This window comes from Perissodus microlepis, chromosome 10 (genome assembly GCF_051167445.1).
Source record: "Perissodus microlepis isolate ML-2025 ecotype Zambia chromosome 10, ASM5116744v1, whole genome shotgun sequence".
Classification (NCBI taxonomy): Eukaryota; Metazoa; Chordata; class Actinopteri; order Cichliformes; family Cichlidae; genus Perissodus; species Perissodus microlepis.
In genome coordinates, this window is record NC_140470.1 from 13468846 (window position 1) to 13489190 (window position 20345).

The 20345-nt window shown below is 40.3% G+C and overlaps 2 protein-coding genes across 2 annotated transcripts; one reads left to right on the forward strand and one right to left on the reverse strand.

Annotated features, from left to right (window-relative positions):
• Positions 1–3802: 3802 nt before the first annotated feature.
• Positions 3803–9842, forward strand: LOC146378987 (uncharacterized). The gene is given in 18 exon segments (XM_084942218.1): positions 3803–3911; positions 4341–4419; positions 4647–4762; positions 4860–4928; positions 5091–5465; positions 5589–5690; positions 5909–6141; positions 6239–6417; positions 6513–6606; positions 7265–7375; positions 7378–7632; positions 7728–7845; positions 7920–8011; positions 8120–8234; positions 8602–8703; positions 8905–9072; positions 9198–9347; positions 9580–9842. Coding segments are annotated over 12 exon segments (1845 nt in total). The 5' UTR covers positions 3803–3911; positions 4341–4419; position 4647; the 3' UTR covers positions 8222–8234; positions 8602–8703; positions 8905–9072; positions 9198–9347; positions 9580–9842.
• A 2284-nt stretch (positions 9843–12126) lies between these two features.
• On the reverse strand, positions 12127–17932 carry LOC146378988 (uncharacterized). Its single transcript, XM_084942228.1, has 7 exons — positions 17267–17932; positions 16656–16860; positions 16040–16205; positions 14128–15039; positions 13924–13991; positions 13370–13413; positions 12127–12649 (listed from the first exon to the last, which is right to left on the reverse strand). Exons 1-7 carry the CDS (start codon positions 17329–17331, stop codon positions 12598–12600), a joined length of 1512 nt encoding a protein of 503 aa, XP_084798354.1. The 5' UTR covers positions 17332–17932; the 3' UTR covers positions 12127–12597.
• Between the last annotated feature and the right edge of the window lie 2413 nt (positions 17933–20345).

The following is a 20345-nucleotide window of genomic DNA, read 5'->3' on the forward strand; positions in this document are numbered from 1 at the left end:
GTGGATATTGATCATTAAATACTGACACTAGTTAAGTAGTGGAAATGCAAATAATCGTGTCATTATCAGTGATGGGAATAACGGCCGTTACTTTTTTCAGTAACTAGTAATCTGATTAATTACTGTTTCTATATTTCTATTGTTACATGGCTATTACTAAGAAGAAAATGCGGTGTGGACTCATTAATATTTTTCAACACACAGATGGTTGAATCTGTCTTCAGTTTACCGGGAGTTGGAGCCGGGGGGCAATCGTACAAGTGCTGCTTAGGTGGATTCACCTCTGTTTGCACCATTTAGTTATGAGCTGTTGCATCTGTGGATGCCAAAGAGAAAACTTCCCACTGGATACTGAGCTGACTATACCTGTCTTCCGTGTGTAGCACAAGCGTTTACCAGTGTAAGGCTGTAGAATTTCAATTTACAAAGTCAGTTACCAAAACCGTTAATACTTCCATGAACCATTGAGCAAGGCATATTACTTGATAGATGCTATTAGGAATGCTTTCAAAAGGCATCAACAGCACAGATACAGTAGATATCATTCACAGAACAATGTTTTCAAGCAGCATGTAAACATTTTTATTTCTGCTGTTAGATTGTTCTAATTTGACATTTTTACATGTTTTAAATGAGACAAAATTACAGGTTCAGACAACAGATGTTTTGGTTAATGCAATTTTTTATTTTTATGGGTAAGATGTTATAATACCCTGGTTCACTCTGACTTACTTTGTCTCCTATAAATCTTCTTTAATTCAGTTCAATTCAATTCAACAGTATTTACATACAAATGAATTGAACTGAACTGAATTAAAGAAAAAACCCAACAATCCCCTATGAGCAAGCACTTGGCGACAGTGGGGAGGAAAAACTACCTTTAAAAAGGTAGAAACCTCCGGCAGAACCAGGCTCAGGGAGGGGCGGCCATCTGCCGCGACCGGTTGGGAGGGGTGGAGCCGATGACAAATGTATACACAACTAAATATTAAAGCAAATATGCTTTAAAATTTATGTTTAGGGAGTTGAAGTAACTGTTAATATTTAGTTGTATATAACTTTGATTTTATAGGAGACAGAGTTGAAGTGGCTTAAGTGAACAGTCTCAGAAACCAGATGCGCTTCTTTTTCTTTTTTGGCTTTTCTCTCTGCATGTTGTCATCTCGGGCCTCTGGATTTTCTGGTTTGGTAGTACTGGCCTCCTCTTTTTCTTGCTTATTATTTTATCCTCTTGTTGTCTTTTGGTGTGTTTGGTGTGTTTTCAGAGGTTTCACTCAAGGTCATATTGTTCATTTTCTGAACTAGGAGTCGGATAGTGTTTGGCGAACAACTTTTTTGGCTGCTCTGTGTCCCTGCTGCTGGTTCTGGCCTCTTGTTGTCTTTTGGTGCGTTTGGTGTGTTTTCAGAGGTTTCACTCAAGGTCAGATTGTTCATTTTCTTAACTAGGAGTCGGATAGTGCTTGGCGTCCAACTTTTTTGGCTGCTCTGTGTCACTGGTGCTTGTCCTGGCCTCTTGTTGTATTTTGGAGTGTTTTCGAAGGTTTTGGTATCACTCGAGGTCGTAACATCCATTTTCTCAACTTGGTCCTGGATAGACCTTGACAAAGAACTTTTTTGGATGTTCTGTGTCACTGGTGCTTGTCCTGGCCTCTTGTTGTATTTTGGAGTGTTATCAGAGGTTTTGGTATCACTCGAGGTCGTAACATCCATTTTCTCAACTCGGTCCTGGATAGACCTTGACAAAGAACTTTTTTGGATGTTCTGTGTCACTGGTGCTTGTCCTGGCCTCTTGTTGTATTTTGGAGTGTTATCAGAGGTTTTGGTATCACTCGAGGTCGTAACATCCATTTTCTCAACTCGGTCCTGGATAGACCTTGACAAAGAACTTTTTTGGATGTTCTGTGTCACTGGTGCTTGTCCTGGCCTCTTGTTGTATTTTGGAGTGTTATCAGAGGTTTTGGTATCACTCGAGGTCGTAACATCCATTTTCTCAACTCGGTCCTGGATAGACCTTGACAAAGAACTTTTTTGGATGTTCTGTGTCACTGGTGCTTGTCCTGGCCTCTTGTTGTATTTTGGAGTGTTATCAGAGGTTTTGGTATCACTCGAGGTCGTAACATCCATTTTCTCAACTTGGTCCTGGATAGACCTTGACAAAGAACTTTTTTGGATGTTCTGTGTCACTGGTGCTTGTCCTGGCCTCTTGTTGTATTTTGGAGTGTTATCAGAGGTTTTGGTATCACTTGAGGTCGTAACATCCATTTTCTCAACTTGGTCCTGGATAGACCTTGACAAAGAACTTTTTTGGATGTTCTGTGTCACTGGTGCTTGTCCTGGTCTCTTGTTGTCTTTTGGTGTGTTTTGAGAGTTTTTGGTATTACTCAAGTTCATATTGTTCTTTTTCTGAACTTGGAGTTGGATAGTCCTTGAAGAAGAACTTTTTTGGATGGTCCGAGTCACTGCTGTTTCTTTTTTCTCAGTGTCTACTCTCATCCTCTTTCTCTCTGGAGAGTAGCTCTCAGAGTTGTTTTTGCTGCCTTTGGAAATCTGACTGTATTTTCTTTTCTTTTCTTCACAAATACGTCTTTTTTTCCTTGGTGGAGAGCAGCTGTCGTCACTTCTGCAATTCTGTGCAACAGAATTCGGGCCTCGCTTCCTCTTGAGTGGAAGCTGGAAATGTCTTTCATCAGAGTTTGGCTCTGGATTTTGGTCGTCCATTGTAGTAAAGCCAGCGTAAGCTTGTTGGCTTTTGCTGTCTTTACTCTGAGACATGTCAGAGTGTTGATGAAGTGACTGTCTTAAAGATTCAACTATTTTAAAATTTTTCTCAGGCGTACCTTTGAATGCTGCAATCTCAAGTGTTACAAGTAAACTGCATGACAGTTTGGGCTTCTTACCCGGATTTAAGGATTCACAGATCAAAGGCATGTTATGACATCATGATGATGTCATAACATAATGTAACAACAACATTCTTTTTTTTTTCTTTTTTTTTAAATTTGGTTCTATTGTCTATTCTATGGGGCTTTGGAACATGATGTCACGGCAGGGGGCGTGGCCGCCGGGGCGCCATTTTAGCAGGCCAAACAAAGGGCTAGTGATGGTAAATTTAATTCTTTTTACTGAATCGAGTTTTAATGAGTCACTCACCAAAGTGAATCGTGTTTGTTGAGTCATTTGATTCACTGAGTCAGTCGACCAGAGAGTGCAAAAAATGTACATTTTCACTCAAACTTAATTTGTTTCTCTTTTCATGTAAATCCTACTGCTAAGACAACCCGTTCTCACCCCCGACACGTAAAATACTGACGATTTGTCACGTCCCTTAACTTCTCATGCTGACGCTAAAGGTACCCTTCCACGTTTTTATGCGACGCTGTGGGTTGTCAATTCATTCCAATATGAACCCGCTCGCGGCGATCAGAGACGCTTCGAGCAGAGGCTCCAGCCGTCCATTTACTCCAATAATAACTCCGTCACAGCGAAACATGACGCTGTGAATCTCAATCTAACTGGAGAACCGGGGACCCTCTCCGCGAACGGTTTTTCTCCCTAATTTAATGCTTTCTTTTAATGACATCGTTAACATTTCTCAACAAAAACACATGAAAGTATCACTGATAATTCAACAATAAAATCGCTTCATGTTGTGGCCATCACACAGTGTTTTCCAAAGTGATTCACGAGCTGAAAGTGCTCAGATTTAACGTACATAATCCTTTGTTAGGTTTATTATTTTCATTTCACACGTAAAACACATTTATAGAGTCATTCACCACTCCTGTTAGTTTTGGACGTGCTCGGCTCCAACCAATGAGACGCAACCTGTGTAAGCAAAGGATGATGGGAGAACGGAGAGACCCATTTATAAGAATAAGAAAATGAGGCGGAACTGATTGATTCTAATGCAGGTATGTAAAAAATACATATATTTAAAGTAATACCTTGATGTGTGTTTCAAAGTTTGTTTTTCATAAAAGCTTCAAACAAACAGAGGTGACTGATCTCGGAAACGGTTTAATGCATTTAAAAATGGCTACAGCTACTGTCAGCATGCTTGCTAGGTAACGACTACACGTGGCTACTGCAGCATTAGCCATTTAATCCAACGATGATGGATTAAATCTATTACAAACGTTAAAGGACTTGTGTGTTGCAAAATACCCTCACATGGTGCGTAAAGCAGTTTTTGCGCTAAGAGTTCTGCTAGCTCTTTATAAACTGATGATGCTAACGTTAATTGCTAACGTTAACCGGAGCGCCAAGACTGAAAATCATTTGAATTGCGTTAGTTATGTGTTTATGTCACGGAGTTCTGCAAAAATCTCTTTCCTCTTTAGCTTGAAAATGAGTGATTCAGAGGATCCCGAGCTGGAGGAAGAGCTTCAGGCTGCTGACGAACTCCTTCAAGATATGCAGGTAACATTTTTAGTGGAAACAGTTGTTAAAGAGGGAACACGCTTGTCTAATATTTTGTACGGAGTAAACGTTATATTATTTGAATTTTTTTTAATAAATTTTTTATATATGTGTGTATATATAAGTTTATGTCAAATTAAGTTGGTTAACTTAAGATGTTTGATAATCTTTGCTTTAATCATGGACTGTATTTTAGGTGTTCCCTTTTTTCCTTGTTAATTGCGTAGAATGATGCACAGAGTGAACCTCAGCCAAGACCAGTGCGCTGGAAAACACGTGACAGACAGGGAGATTTTATTCCTCAGACCATCAACCAGTCGAAGTACTAGTTGCATGCCACGTGGTCAGTGTTCACACAACCATTGATTTTATCTCACAACTTGTTTTCACCAAAGAATTTCAGTAAGTAAATATTCTTCAATCTCTTTTTTTCCCCCCAGTGTCCAGAGATCAGCATCAATGTCCACGTGAAGAACCTAGTTATGTTGCCAGTGTCAACCCAACAAAAGGTACTTTACCTTCTTGTATATATTGTGATTTCTGTTTACTTTTATATTTGTTGTTATAGTTGAGTTATGCAGGGCTTTTGTGCAGTCCTAAGAAACATACTGCCTAGAGTGTTTTTCACTTTGTGGAAGAGTTTCTTCCTTTCTTTATTTTTTTTCTGTTAGTGTATGGAACTGAGGTGCTTCGTCAGGAGCTCCTTCAGATGTTGGAGGATGGAGAAGAGGACGCAGCCATGGCTTGTGAGACGTCATCTGAATCAGCTGCTACTCACTGGGCGATCAGAAATATGGTGTCCTCGCAAAAGTGGAAAGAGGCCAGGCCTTGTCTTATAGACAATATGTTAGCTACTCTGGATCCACAGTCACACCGTGTGTGTCAGTGTGGCAAACAAGTAGTTGTGAGGTGTCTGGACTGCCTGCCTCTTCCATTCCTTTGTGCTGACTGTGATATTGCAGTTCACACACGCTTTGTCCTGCACAGCAGAGAGGCAGTAACAGGAGGGTTTTTGCAGCCTACATCAGAGTTTCACAAGCCAATAGGTACGGTTTTTAAGTCTTATGCATTTCTTGCTATGTACTATGAGTGGGTGCTGTTATTGTATATTTATTGTGTATCAGTTAATTTCTAATTCTTTTTATATATATTGTGTGTTTTAATGTTAGTTCGGCTGTTGCCTGTGCAAAGGCCAGACCATGTGTGTGACTGCCCAGCAGGTAACGTTGAGGTTTCACCCGGCGCAATTGTGGCTCTTGTAACCATAAATGGTAAGTTGCCCTTTTGTCACACACTACATACACAATAGATGTGTTTGGAGGTTTTATTGCAAATTGTGCATTGCTATCTTGGTTTGAATTACCCTCGGCCCGCAGTATATGTGGGCACCTGTCAAAGGTCATTTGGATTTACCAGACCGATTTGAAAACAACATGAAAAAAATGAATGCTTTGAGCCATGACTGAATTTATCCTTATCCTTTCTAAAGGCCGTTATAACCTTGCACTGCCAGTGGTGAGCTGCACCAGCTGTGGCCTAATGTGGTCCCCCTCAGTTAAGGACATCCTGGGTAGTGGATATTGGCCTGGCACCTTAAATTTCTGCACCCTGTTTTCAATGGATGTCTTTCAGTCTTTCTATGACATTAAGAAGGCTGCACCAGGGATGTCACTTAAGGCATTTGTCAAAGTGCTGGATGAACGAACAGCCCATTTTGGAAGGGTGAGTTTCTAAATTTGCCAAGTTTAAGGAAATTGTGCAAATCAATGTTTATGATGACTGTCCTTGAATATTCTGTTGTATGTCCTCTATGTAAAAGACTGGCCGAATATCAGCTGATGCCTTCAGTAAAAGTTTCTTGGAGTGGAGTGCTGTAAAGTTTGAGGTGGACAGGATGTGCAAGGAGCCATGCTTTAGCTGCCCTGCCTGCACTCCAGACATGCTTGCCGTCTCAGTTGATGGAAACCGCAAGCTTTATCACTTTCAGTCTAATGCAAGGTACGTTATGCATTGTGTACATAAGTCAAATATGGATTTGTAGAAAAATGTATTTTAATGTTTCTTTTCAAACAACTGTCACTGTGTTCGTTCAGCACTTCAGAGCAGGGGAACTTTGAAGGTGTCTTCATTGAAAAAGATGAGGAAGTTGCTGAGTTTGTGAAATACATCCAGAGACACACAAATCATGTAAGATACACATATATATTAGTGCTTGTAACGTTGGACCCAAGAAACATAAGCCGGAGCGAATTTGACGACAGCAGAACTTTTATTTAACACTGTGGTTTACTGGGACACAGACACTCCAGCTCTCTCTCTGCTGTCACGTCCGCCCTCCTCCTCCGACTGTCACTGCCAACATATAAAGAGACACAATCACTGTCAGATCCCAGCACACCTGTTCACCCCGCCCCTGCGCCGCCCCGGGAGCTCACTGCGTCACCCCTCCTCTGCAGCTGGCCAGAGACCACACCCACGCCACAGTGCTGTTAGCGTTAATCTTGTTAAAATGACGTTAATGCCATAACCATATACACATACGTGTGTGTGTGTGTGTATACATATATGGATGGGTGGATATTTATTTTATTTTTCTCTTGGTGTTGTCGTAATACTATTTACTTTACTTTATCTTAATGTGTACTTTATTTTCTCACCATGTGTATTTTAAAAAAACAACAACATGATTTTTATTTTGTGTTATCAGTGCTGTCCTGGGGAGATATGAGGTCTCGTGTGACTCAAGGCTAATTCAGCTAATTGTTATGTATTTGTTTTAAAAAGTTTGTCCCTGATAGGGCTTAATCATGCCATGTCTTTTATGTTAAAATCTTTGAGTGTATAGGTCCCGGGGAAAGGGTTGTGCGGATCTTCATCTTGGACTGCAGCAAAGGAGTCGTCCAAAAAGTCCACTGGGAAGTTGGATGAAGAGGGCATGGAAATAGCTGTTTGTCGCCTGTTTGAGCTGTTTGAGTCCTCTTAGCTGCATTGAACATGTTTCGAGGGGAGATCTTTGCTTACCCCCTTTTTCTCCAGAGGGAGTTGGCAGCTAACGTCCTGGGACATATTACGTTCCTTTGCTCCGATGTGGCCTGTAAATATTTCCCCTATTTAACCAAGGTGGCTCAGCAGTGCCCTGAGCTGAGGAACCTCTTGTCAATGCTTCCTTTTCTCTCCGTCATGCATGCAAAGGCTCACACTTGGAAATGCGAGGTATACTGCAGCTTGTAGTTTTGGATTAGTTTGAGACATTTTGTTATAAGGTTGAATGAATTCAGCAGTCATGTATTGTGACCTCCTTTCTATAGATCAAATGGGGAGGTGCGTTTCAGGATGGGGCCGGTTCAACAGTTGGAGAAGAGGTGGAACAAGTAAACAGTTTCCTGTCTAGGGCGGCCATCACAACGAAGTACATGTCTAAAGCAGGTATGTGTCCGTGTCTGAGATTCCACTCAGTCTCCTGCTCATTAATTCTTATTTGTATACTAACTGAAATGCAGGGCGAACAGACATGCTGACCCTCCTGGCTTTGGGCTGGAACAAAAGGAAAGTGGAACAACTGGGCCGCACTTTGAGCCAGAGATATCTAAAGGTGATTTATTTATTTTTTCAAAAACCATTTTAATGTGTGTGGTAATGGGGGAAAACACCAGTACTCTTTTAATGTCAATATGAATGACATTTATTAATGTATTCTTAGATCATAAGGATCCTTAGAGAACAAGTGGAGAGCCTGAATGCGACCAAAAATGAGCTGGGTGTGGATGACGACACACTGCAGCAATGGGTGGCCGATGTGTAGAAATGGGCTGAAGGTGAGTCTCAATATAATGCACTCGTGTATAACAATAGGACCCACCATGGCCTCATTAAAGAACTTAAGGTAGAATTAAGATCTTTCTGACAGTGTCAACAAACAATGAAAAAGAAGCCTTGTAAAAGCAGAATTTATGGCAGAGTTGTTGCGTTTCATCAAATTGGATAGAACCTGGGTTGAAATGATGTCGTACTAGTTGGTTTTATAAACCTGAACACCAACATACTTGTTATCTCATGATAATGCAGCACATGAAGGCTCCAGATGTCTTATAATGAATGTCATCAAGTCAGTGATTACAGAGTCCACTGTAGTTTGGTGACTGTTACTCATCCTGTATTCTGATTAATATTCCTCTCACTTAGAAAGTGATCAAACTGATGGCAGCCTTGGAGCGTTGCAGGCACGAATAGAGGAGCTTGTCGTCGTCATCAGAGTGCGAACACAAAGTCTTTACAGACAAAATGGTACGTCCCAGTTTCTTTGAAATGGACCGTTTGATACTTAGTTTGTACAGCTTGTACAGCTACTTTGTAAACAGAATAAAATCAGATCCAGGTTTGTTTAAGCTGGATGTGATTTGTTCTAGCAAACAAATTGATGAGTGTAGATTAAAATGTAACTATATACATTATGTGAAGGTGTGAATTTTTTATGATTATTTACAGATGGCAACAAGAGGCGACACAGAATTCGCAAGGTCATCTTAGTTGAGAAGAAACGCTTGGCGGCTGCTGTTGACGACTACAACAAGCTCGCTGAACCAACAAAGCAAATCGTATCCAGTGATGCCCTCATGCTGACCGACATTTGGCCCTGGCAGAGCACAAGTGAACGTAAGCTCTTGATTTCTAAATATCCTTTTTAAACAAACTCCCAGTATCTGAGCAGTAGTTGAATGTTTTGTTCTTGAATCATAATATGCTACTATGTTTTCCCATCTGATGTTGTTAAACTGTAGCTGCTGCTGACCTCCGGACAAAGAGAAAGGTCTTGGTGATGGCTGTGAGGCGCCTGAGAGAGGAGGAGATGATCCTTTGCAGGGAGATGCAGCATCACTGGACAGTGTTGCGAATGTGATCTGTGGTGTTGGGGACAATCTCCTCAGACTGTAAGCACATCTTTTATTTATTAATTTTTTGATGAATCGATTGAAAATAAGAGCAGATGCTAAAGTCTTACTGGATCTTTTACCTATATCTAGATTGCTAGCTAACACTGCCTTCTCCCTTTAAAAAAAATGTTTAATTACAGGATCCTAATTCCTTGTGTTTATGAGGTGAGGTTTTTTTTGTTTGTTTGTTTTTTTTTACTTATATTTATTTGTTTTGTTCTTTTTACAGCCTCCTTTGTTGGCATGTCGGAGGATGCACAGAAGGGACTCTGTAGCCTGGTTTTAAAAAAAAAAAGTGAACTGAAAGCTGAAATGCTCAAAGTAAAGGACGTGTACAAGAGAATCCTCAGCCACCAACCACTCCTGGAAATGGACTCGGAGGAGGAGGAGGACATTCCAGACGATGCCACTGAGAGTGATTTGAGCACTTCTGATGAAGACTGATTGTGTCATCATTGATGTTATGTTTGGTAAAATAAAAAGTTAATCACATCTCTGTTTAATGTGATTTTTCAACAGACATTTTACATTTTGAGAAGAAAAATGGAATTTCCTTGGTGCAGTTGTTTACCCTGAATCATTCTTTCCCATCTAATTTAATGACTAGTGTACATGTTCAGATACGATAACATAATTTAATTTATGGGATGCTTTCTGGGCTGCTCAAATTATCACAAAATTTAAAAGCACCAGGCAGCACACTCACAAGTAAATTTTTTGTTCAGTGTTTTGTCGAAGAAATCAACAAGTACAATTGAGATGTTTGCTGTAGTGGTGTGTTTTTTAAGAAGCATGCCAGCACACTGGTGAACTGACAGTCCCAGAATGCACCTGAGCCAGTGACTCGCCCCAGAGCAAATGAAATTGCTTATCTAGAAAGGCAACCGTCATCAAAGAAGAAGTAAAAGAGTAGGAAACGAATGGTAAGGGAAGGTACTGTGGGGTAGGAAAGAAAGGCCAGAGCTGTGCAAAATGACCTCCAGCAGGCCACAAATGTGCACGTCTGCTCAAACGGTCAGAAACGGACTCCATGAGGGTGTTATGAGGGCCCGACGTCCACAGGTGGGGGTTGTGCTTACAGCCCAACACCATGCCGGATGTTTGGCATTTGCCAGAGAACACAAAGATTGGCAACTTTGCTCCTCACAGATGAAGGCAGGTTCACACTGAGCACTTGTGACAGAGTCTGGAGACGCCGTGGAGAACCTTCTGCTGCCTGCAACATCCTCCAGCATGAGTTTGGCAGTGGGTCAGTTTTGGTGTGGGGTGGCATTTCTTTGGGGAGCTGCACAGCCCTCCATGTGTTCGGCAGAGGTAGCCTGACTGCCATTAGGTACTGAGATGAGATCCTCAGACCCCTTGTGAGACCATATGCTGGTGCGGTTGGCCCCGGGTTCCTCTTAATGCACGACAATCCTAGACCTCATGTGGCTGGAGTGTGTCAGCAGTTCCTGCAAGACGAAGGCATTGATGCTGAGGACTGGCCCGCCCATTCCCCAGACCTGAATCCAATTGAGGACATCTGGGACATCATGTCTCGCTCCATCCACCAACTGCACCACAAAATGTCCAGGAGTGGGCAGATGCTTTAGTCCTGGAGTCTGGGAGGACATCCATCAGGAGAGCATCTGCCACTTCATCAGGAGCATGCCCAGGTGTTGTAGGGAGGTCATACAGGCATATGGAGGCCACACAGACTAGTGAGCCTCATTTTGACATGTTTTAAGGACATTACATAAAACCAGATGAATGATTCTGTATTGCATTGATCAAGGAACCAACCCAATAGGAGCTAAAGGAATCCTCTTGACATTACTTCACTCAGTAAGTTTATGTTATGTTTAATGTGCATTTTCTTCATCAGTTTAGAACATAACATGTTAGCGCTCCCTGGTCCTTTTTGGAGACAGATCCTGAGACAGCAGGCAACTATGGAGAACTCGTGTCAGCTGTGGTAATTAAGGAATACTTTGATTTAATATTGAATTCATGACAACTATCCTCAGGCACATATTCCTGGATATATATAATGACATAAGTAAACTCCCATTTTAGAAACATTGCCTTCTTTGATCTGACTTATTGCCTCAGACTTTGGCCCTGTGTCCCCAAAACTACAGAAAATCCATGACACTGAGTAAGAGGCCTTTATCATGTTATAAGTGAGAGAGTTTGGTGTAACAGTGGTTGAACATGCCAAATCAATCCACAACATACTGCCATTCCCCAGCTGTAACCTGCATATGCATCAAACCAAAATCCAGTATCATAGCCACATGATAGACATAAAGATGAGGTTAAAGGGCTGTGTCATTTTGCCAGATAGCTTCATCCCAAAAAAGATAAACATTCTTCAAAAACAAAAGTTTGTGAATATTTCCAGTATTGCCAGGCCTAAACCAACCTGTTAAACTTATCAAATTATTGTCATAGATACGAACCTATTGATTGAAACAGAATAATCCATTGAAGCCTCCATCATCATCCCAGATCACTGTTACTGTTCAGATTATTTTATCTCTGTTTTCCTCTAGAATGTTTTGAAAATCAGCATTTGATCAACAGACTTTTTAAAAGTTTATTTTGATCCTATTGTTTACGTGTGTAATTGCATTTGTATAGAAATTATGACAGGAAAACCCTTAATCAAATTGTATCTTTGATATCTAATAATAATATTAACAATAATGTTACATATGTAATATGTACACAATAATAATGTGCAAACAAACAAGAAAAATAGCAAAAAATGTCAATTTTTTTCTAATACCCTGTGTATATATATATAAAAACCACATATGACCACAACTCCAAATGTGCAATTGTCACTGCATCTAAACATGACATATTACAAAAAGGTAGAAACATATAATATACAATATGTTCTGAAGCTGGTACTGGTGCAGTTAACTTTGCTTTAGGCTCCCATACACAGTAGGTGTTACTTACTATACGTGCAGTGCAGTATTACTTTAACTTGTAATATGTTATAATAAGCAAGTCACTTCTATATTTATGAGGATGTAGACAATAATGTTGGCTGATATGTAAAACTATGAGATATCGAGTGCAGGGAAGATATTATTGATCGATCAGATTCATGAACGTGTTAGGTACTTAAGCCACAATTAGAGAGTGAAACAGAGACTGACACTGGTTGAAATGTATAGTAAATATTTTATTTTGAACTTTTATGCTGAACTACAAACTGTGAACTGTGCGATCTCTGCGACCTGTGGTGCCTGGTTTACTGTGTGTAAAACTGCGCAGGTTCCCATGTGTCATCCCACACTTTGCCACTGTCAGGAGAAAAACATAACAAACAACAACGACAACCACACACAAAATAGGATAATTTAGGTTGTGACATATGACAATTTTTTAGGATGAAATATCTTCTATATTCATGTCATGCTTTATACACCTTCATTGTAATATAAGTCAAGTCAGAGAGTAATAATATATGTAGTAGATGTCAAGCAGGACCACAGCAGCAGCCACGATCCATCGGAACCTGCTGGATGAGAGAGCACAGAAACTCCAGGGAAGAAGTTTAGTTAGTAACATGCATGAACTGCATTACTGAGACATGTATGTTTACAGATGGTGAGGGAGAGGGGGAGAGTTTTCAGTAAAAGGAGACGTGACTGCATCTTCAACCAATACTGAGCCTGCATAACCCTGAAAGAGACAGACAGAGAGAGGGGGGGGACACTAACCCCCAGCAGTCTGGTCCTGTTACAGCATAACTAAGGGCTGAGCTGAACCAGCCCTAACTATAAGCTCTATAAAGAAGTAAAGTCTTATGCCTACTCTTAAAAGTGTTGACCATGTCCACCTCCAAAACTCATAATGGACTTTGGAGGTGGACAGCTATCAAGCTCCTCACAGAAGAGGAGCTCGATAGCTAAAAGCTCCCAATTTACTTTAGTCCAAATACATGAATTCAAATTGAGGTGATAACTATTTATCAACAATATGAATGTCTGTTCCCGTCCAACAAAGTTGTTACTACATACCATGTTGAGCAAGGCTTCCACTTGACTTTAACTTCTTCTTTTTCCTGAAAAACATGATATAAACAAACAATTAATTAAGAAAGACATGCAAGTTGCATACAAAAAGGAGCTTATAAACATTTGTGTACTATTGAATGGCTCAATATATTATACAATGAGTTTACAAAAACATAAGAACCACTACAATGCTTGTACTGCCAGCATCGAGTGCATGTCAGCAAAGCAACACTGCTTACATTGTGGCTCACAAGCAAAACTAACTGAAGCAGATGTTACTGAATGGGAAGGAGCACCTCCACATCAATCACTCCTTCTGAGCATGATGTCAGGAGGACTTTAAAGAACGTAAACATCAGGAAGGCAGCACGACCAGGTCGTATCAGGTGGTATGTTCTTATTTAATGTCCTATTTGGAGCAAAATACAGACTCAGTGGCTGAATTAGTGTAGATTCATCAAATACAAAAGCTTATGGATAGTCAGTCAGGCACAGTTCAGATCCGGGAAGTCCAAAGACGCAAACAAATCTGCACAACAGCAGGCTAAATTACTTACATTTACAACTCTCCTGTCTACTATCTCTTCATATTTGAAAATCTTCTGTGTACGGTGTTTTCGGCATTCTGAAAAATAACAAATGAAATATTTACATGAGGTCTGTAAAACTGGAGAAAATGCAAAAATTAAGAAAAAGAAATCTTAACAAACTTAACGAACCTGTCATGTGTTTCGTACATTTACAGTACCATAACATCTAACCTTTCCTTGTCCTTTTTTTGTTTGGGACATCCGAGGTGTACACCGTAGAAATTGAGGGAGATGCAGGATGTGGAGATGGAGAGGAGGATGCAGGAGGAAGCAGAGATGGAGAGGAGGATGCAGGAGGAAGCAGAGATGAAGAGGAGGATGCAGGAGAAAGCAGAGATGGAGAGGAGGATGCAGGAGGAAGCAGAGATGAAGAGGAGGATGCAGGAGAAAGCAGAGATGAAGAGGAGGATGCAGGAGGAAGCAGAGATGGAGAGGAGGATGCAGGAGGAAGCAGAGACGGAGAGGAGGATGCAGGAGGAAGCAGAGATGAAGAGGAGGATGCAGGAGAAAGCAGAGATGGAGAGGAGGATGCAGGAGGAAGCAGAGATGAAGAGGAGGATGCAGGAGGAAGCAGAGACAGAGAGGAGGATGCAGGAGGAAGCAGAGATGAAGAGGAGGATGCAGGAGGAAGCAGAGACGGAGAGGAGGATGCAGGAGGAAGCAGAGACGGAGAGGAGGATGCAGGAGGAAGCAGAAATGAAGAGGAGGATGCAGGAGGAAGCAGAGATGGAGAGGAGGATGCAGGAGGAAGCAGAAATGAAGAGGAGGATGCAGGAGGAAGCAGAGACGAAGAGGAGGATGCAGGAGAAAGCAGAGATGAAGAGGAGGATGCAGGAGGAAGCAGAGACGGAGAGGAGGATGCAGGAGGAAGCAGAGACGGAGAGGAGGATGCAGGAGGAAGCAGAGATGAAGAGGAGGATGCAGGAGGCTGACAGAGGGAAGATGTTGGTACAGGCTCTAAATGAAGAATAAATTCCTCGTTTAGAGCCTCTGGGTCTGGGACTGGTCCAGCATCGACACTGTCAGCAGAGGATGGTCCAGCTGCTGGTGTAGAACTTTTAGCAGGAGGTGAAGCTTGTAATTCTGCAAAATTTTAAATATTAAATATTCATTAAAATGGGTTGAAAAAATGTACAGTACACATAAACACATAATAAGTAGTGATTTGCATGTTTTCAGTTAAGTTTTTACTAAAGTTACAACTTGTAAATATTGGCATCAAATATGTCATCTCACACACTCACTGACCCAAATCATTCAGTACAAGTGCCCTCTAGGGTAGTGTGACATATGTAGTGCTTTTCTACATTGTACATTAATAAATTAATGAGTGTGACTATAAATCCAGATAGCTAATGACTTTTTTCCTCTGATGACACTACTTTCCTGACTTTGTAGTGCATAACATTTGACACTTCAAGCTAGTACTGTGACTTAGGAGTTTTGTACAATGGTGATGCTAACTACCTCAGGGAGTAATCAGGTAACCTCTTAAGAAGTATATAAGTTATTTAAGAATCTTGGTGTTCATATTGGTAACATTATAACATTTGTTATACTAGAAAGTCTCGAAGAGAATTATCAGGTCTGGTTTTCGTGAAGATTTTTAAAATTACATTTGTATATACATGATTGTGAAAGACCATACTATACACACACACACATACAAAATTGTTCAGGTGGGTAACACCAGAGGTTCAGTATGGCTAGCTTTGGTGATGTGAACGCCACATGGGGAGGTAATAAGGCATATATAACACTATTTTATGTTAGCAACAGGACATGTAGGGCAGCTGTCACCTCACAGCAAGAAGGTTACTGGTCTGAACCTTGGCTGAATAATAGAATAGAATAGAATAGAACAGAACAGAACAGAACAGAACAGAATAGAGTAGAGTAGAATAGAATAGAATAGCTGGTGACTGTTAACTATCTTCATCCTCACCATCTTGTTTGTCTCTGTGTACCCCATGGTGATCTGCCTTCTTATCTAGGGTGTACCATGAGTATCACCCAAAGACAGCTAGGATAGGCTACCTGATAAGGACACCTGGTTACAGATAATGGACAAAGCATATCTTACTTCTCAGAAGGTGTTCATAAAGCTTCCTCATCTTCATGAGGATGTCACGTGCAGCACCTTCCGCTGGTTCGATCTGAGTGATCACGTCCCCTACTATACGGCCCTTACGGTCAAACTGTCCAAGAAACAGAATTGGCTGGTAGCCCAGGGCATGTAGTTTTGAAACCTGCAAGAACAACAAAGAAAAACATGCAGCCAGTCTTTCATGTAAGCAAATTGATGTATAACAAACCTTTAAGTTTCACATCTTTGTTGTTTTATTGTTGTAGATAGTTAAAAAGTATTTATGGTGACCAAACCTGTAAATGTATGATAAAATCCATCTTGAAATGTTTTGTCTCTCAGTTAATAGCCGATTAAATTAAAAATCAGAAGTAGCTTAAATAAAAATAGTTTTTAACAAGTTTTTTCTAGTTTGATGTCTTTAGTGTGATGATGTTATTCTGATGTGAATAACTTTTTTATTTATGCTCTTTTATAAATTAATATTTTATGTGTATATACATGTCTTGTTAGTTTCTTACTTCATGATATACAAGAAAACATTGACAACTGTGATTAATAAAGAATTGTCTAGCAGACCAACCACTTATTAGATCAGAACTTTTAAACTTACTGACAACTGGGCTGAATTAACCACCCTGCTCGCATTTCTGTTGTTTTTAACAGAGGCAGCCCAGTTACTGTTTTTAAACTGTTCTTGTTTTTTTTCAATCCCTCCTTTACGTTCAGGCTGCCCAGGCATCCACTGCATGTCTTCCTGTTGCAGGTGTTTGGAGCCTGACAGGAAGGGCATGGTTTGGTTTTTGGCTTTGTCATTTCTGCAAATGAAAATAGAACATGTAAGGATTATTTCAGGTCTGTTTTGGTTAAATGATTACAAAAATAATTTATGACCAAAGAAATAACTTATATTACGAGGCAGTATTACACCATATTTAGAAAAAAATCAATTACGAGATTAAAGTCGTTAATATTGAGTTAATTACGTGAATAGGGTTAAAAAAACTGAATTGATTACAGAAAAGATACATTGCTAAAATAGAGCAGTACTAACATTAGCTGGGTGGCCAAGCAAGTGTCTTACACATGAGAATACATCACCAAAAAAAAATTAAATAAACTTTTGCAGAAGTAGTTCTCTTGGTACACAGACTGCTCTGTGAAAACATTTTAAGTTTAATATCAGTTTAACATGCAAATTACCCACAGTTTATCACAACTTACTTAGCTAGGATCTGCCTCGTGTCGAGTCGAAAAATTCGCTGCAGGACCTGAGTTGAAAGATACATTTACTACGACTCCCAAGATGCATTGCAGTAAAAACCATCCAATCGCCTTGCTTAAGATCTGTTGACATGTCGCTAAAGGCGCGCTGTAGATAAATATTGCAATTTGTAAAAAATAAAAGAAAAAAATAAAATTTGCAATTTGTAATTACATAATTAAACACTGGGCCAGTTTATTTTCGTATTATCGCTGGTTATTATTTTAGAGTAAATAAAGGAATAACGGGTAGCACCAAGCTGTTGTTATCTTCATTTCCATAGCAACGGCGGTTGAGGATTATGGGTAGTGTGCAGTTACGGGATTAGTGCGCCGTCTGCATAAATTGGTCTGATTGGTTGGAGCCGAAACTAACAGGAGTGGTGGATGAATCTATAAATGTGTTTTACGTGTGAAATGAAAATAATAAACCTAACAAAGGATTATGTACGTTAAATCTGCACTTTCAGCTCGTGAATCACTTTGGAAAACACTGTGTGATGGCCACAACATGAAGCGATTTTATTGTTGAATTATCAGTGATACTTTCATGTGTTTTTGTTGAGAAATGTTAACGATGTCATTAAAAGAAAGCATTAAATTAGGGTGAAAAACCCGTTCGGGGAGAGGGTCCCCGGTTCTCCAGTTAGATTGAGATTCACAGCGTCATGTTTCGCTGTGACGGAGTTATTATTGGAGTAAATGGATGGCTGGAGCCTCTGCTCGAAGCGTCTCTGATCGGGTTCATATTGGAATGAATTGACAACCCACAGCGTCGCATAAAAACGTGGAAGGGTACCTTTAGCGTCAGCATGAGAAGTTAAGGGACGTGACAAATCGTCAGTATTTTACGCGTCGGGAGTGAGAACGGGTTGGGTCTTCTGCTGCTGTAGACCATCTGATGCTTTTGGTGTGTTCAGAGACGCTCTTCTGAATACATCCTGGTTGGAACCAGTAGTTATCGGAGTTATTTTTACCTTCCCGTCAGCTCAAAGCAGTCTGGTTTCTGGCATCAACGAGGTATTGTCGCCTAGAGAACTGCTGCTCACTGGATATTTTTGTTTTATGATTATTCTCTGTAAACCATAGAGACGGTTATGAAGGATAATCCCAGTAGATCAGTTTCTGAAATGCTCAGAACAGCCTGTCTGGTATCAACAACTGAGCCACCTTCAAAGTCACTTAAATTACCCTTTTTTTTAATTCTGATGCTTGATGTGAACTTCAGGAGGTTATCTTGACTGTGTCTACATGCCTAAATGCTCTGAGGAACTGCTATGCGATTGGCTGATTCAACATTTTCTTTAAGGAGCAATTGAACAGATGTGCCTAACAACACCCACTCATCCTTACACCTATCTAAACTATGGAATTTAATGATAGTGCTGTACAATAATTGCTTAGTCACATAAGTGCATTTAATTTTTAATCCACACTATAAAACTATATTAAATATTAAAGGTTTTTAATGTAAAGCCATTACACCAGCTTCTGTCTGGATCATGACTACAGAATTTTTTTGTTGTGCTGTGCTGGAGAACGTGGCCGCCTCCCAGCATCGAAGACTCTACAGTGGCGCTCTCTTCTGTAAGACTCAAGAATGGCACTACAAACACTGATTTTTAACAAAACCTGCGAGATGCTGGCTGTCGTTTGTTGCCATATGAATCTCCTGCCATCTGCTGGCTGTTGTTTGTCCTAATTTGGCATTTTGCTCTAATGACGTTAAAGGTTCATTCAAGAGGCACGCCACAAAAATAAACATTTGAATTCCACTCTAACTTTAAAATGGGCATGTTTCAGAATGAGGAGGAAGCTCAACAGAAATGTATCATTCACTATCTCACCTTTTAAAACGACTGTAAATGTTTGACAGGTTCTTTTTCCTTAAAAAGAATGTTAAAAATGTAAAACCTGCAGAAAAGATTTTTGTGTAATGACTCTAAAACTTGCCAAAGAAGTGAAACTGCGTAATGTCACAAGATCCATCGGGGTTGTTCATTGTTCAGATCAGACTAAACAAGAAATTCTCTATTGTAAGCAGCTTCCTTAGTAAAGAAATAGTCATTCAAATGTAGATATGTGCCTGGTTTGCGAAAAGGATGACTATTTATGGCATGTACTGTGGGGGTGGGGCTGATGGTGAGTGCTTTTGTAAAGACACAAAAATCTGCTCTTATAGTTTAAGCAGCTGTGATACTCTTCAGACTTCACAATATTACATTACTGGAAGCTGTAAAACACTGAAATATCTTCTGGAGCCACAGCAGTAGGCTTGTAAATGTAAAGTTTAAAGTAAAAAGAGCCATTCTCAAGAGAACATGATTGCACTCGGCAAAAATTAAAAAAAAAAACCCTTTGCGCCACATTTGTACTTTTATTACGGTTGTGAGATCGTTTCAGGAGGTCAGAGTCATCCTGAGAGGACTGTGACTATAGACCAAAGTATGTATGGAGCCCCGGTTTTGTTTGTTGATACTTTGAAGTGATCAAATCTACAACAGAATGGCTAAAAAAAGAAAAGAAGCCCAGAAAAGAGTTGAGGCCACAGCAGACTGAGATGCTGCGGCAGGACCTTAAGAGTGATGTCCTGCAATGTTGTGAAGAAAAGCCAGAATTCCTTCACAGTGACACGAGAGACTGATAGTCATACAGAAAATAATACATCACTAATCCCTTCCATCATTCCCTTTGTTACACAGACTTAATTAAAATATAAGATGGGGGGGGGGAAAGTGTCTAAATAAATGCTCCAAAGTTGAACAACACACAATATCCATATATTTTCTCTTTCAATATATACAAGATACTGAAAGTAAAAATAGTGCAGGTACCTTAGAGGGGGGGCTGTATAACAGGTAGGAATGATTTCCTGTAAGCTTCTGTAGTGCATTGCAATAGAATGAGTCATTTGCAGAATGTGCTCCTGTGACCGTCCAGCACGTCATGGAGAGGGTGTGAAGGTTTGTCCAGTTTAGTTTGTAATTAACATAACATCATCCTCTGTGACACCACAAAGGACACGTCATTTAGTAAAGCT

Coding starts and splice junctions, on each gene's coding strand:
- LOC146378988 (XM_084942228.1), bottom strand. CDS start 17,331: ATGTATCTTTCAACTCAGGTCCTGCAGCGAATTTTTCGACTCGACACG. Junction 15,040..16,039: donor TTATGAACACCTTCTGAGAA/GTAAGATATGCT, acceptor AAAATTTTGCAG/AATTACAAGCTTCACCTCCT. Junction 13,992..14,127: donor CAAAAAAAGGACAAGGAAAG/GTTAGATGTTAT, acceptor GTTATTTTTCAG/AATGCCGAAAACACCGTACA.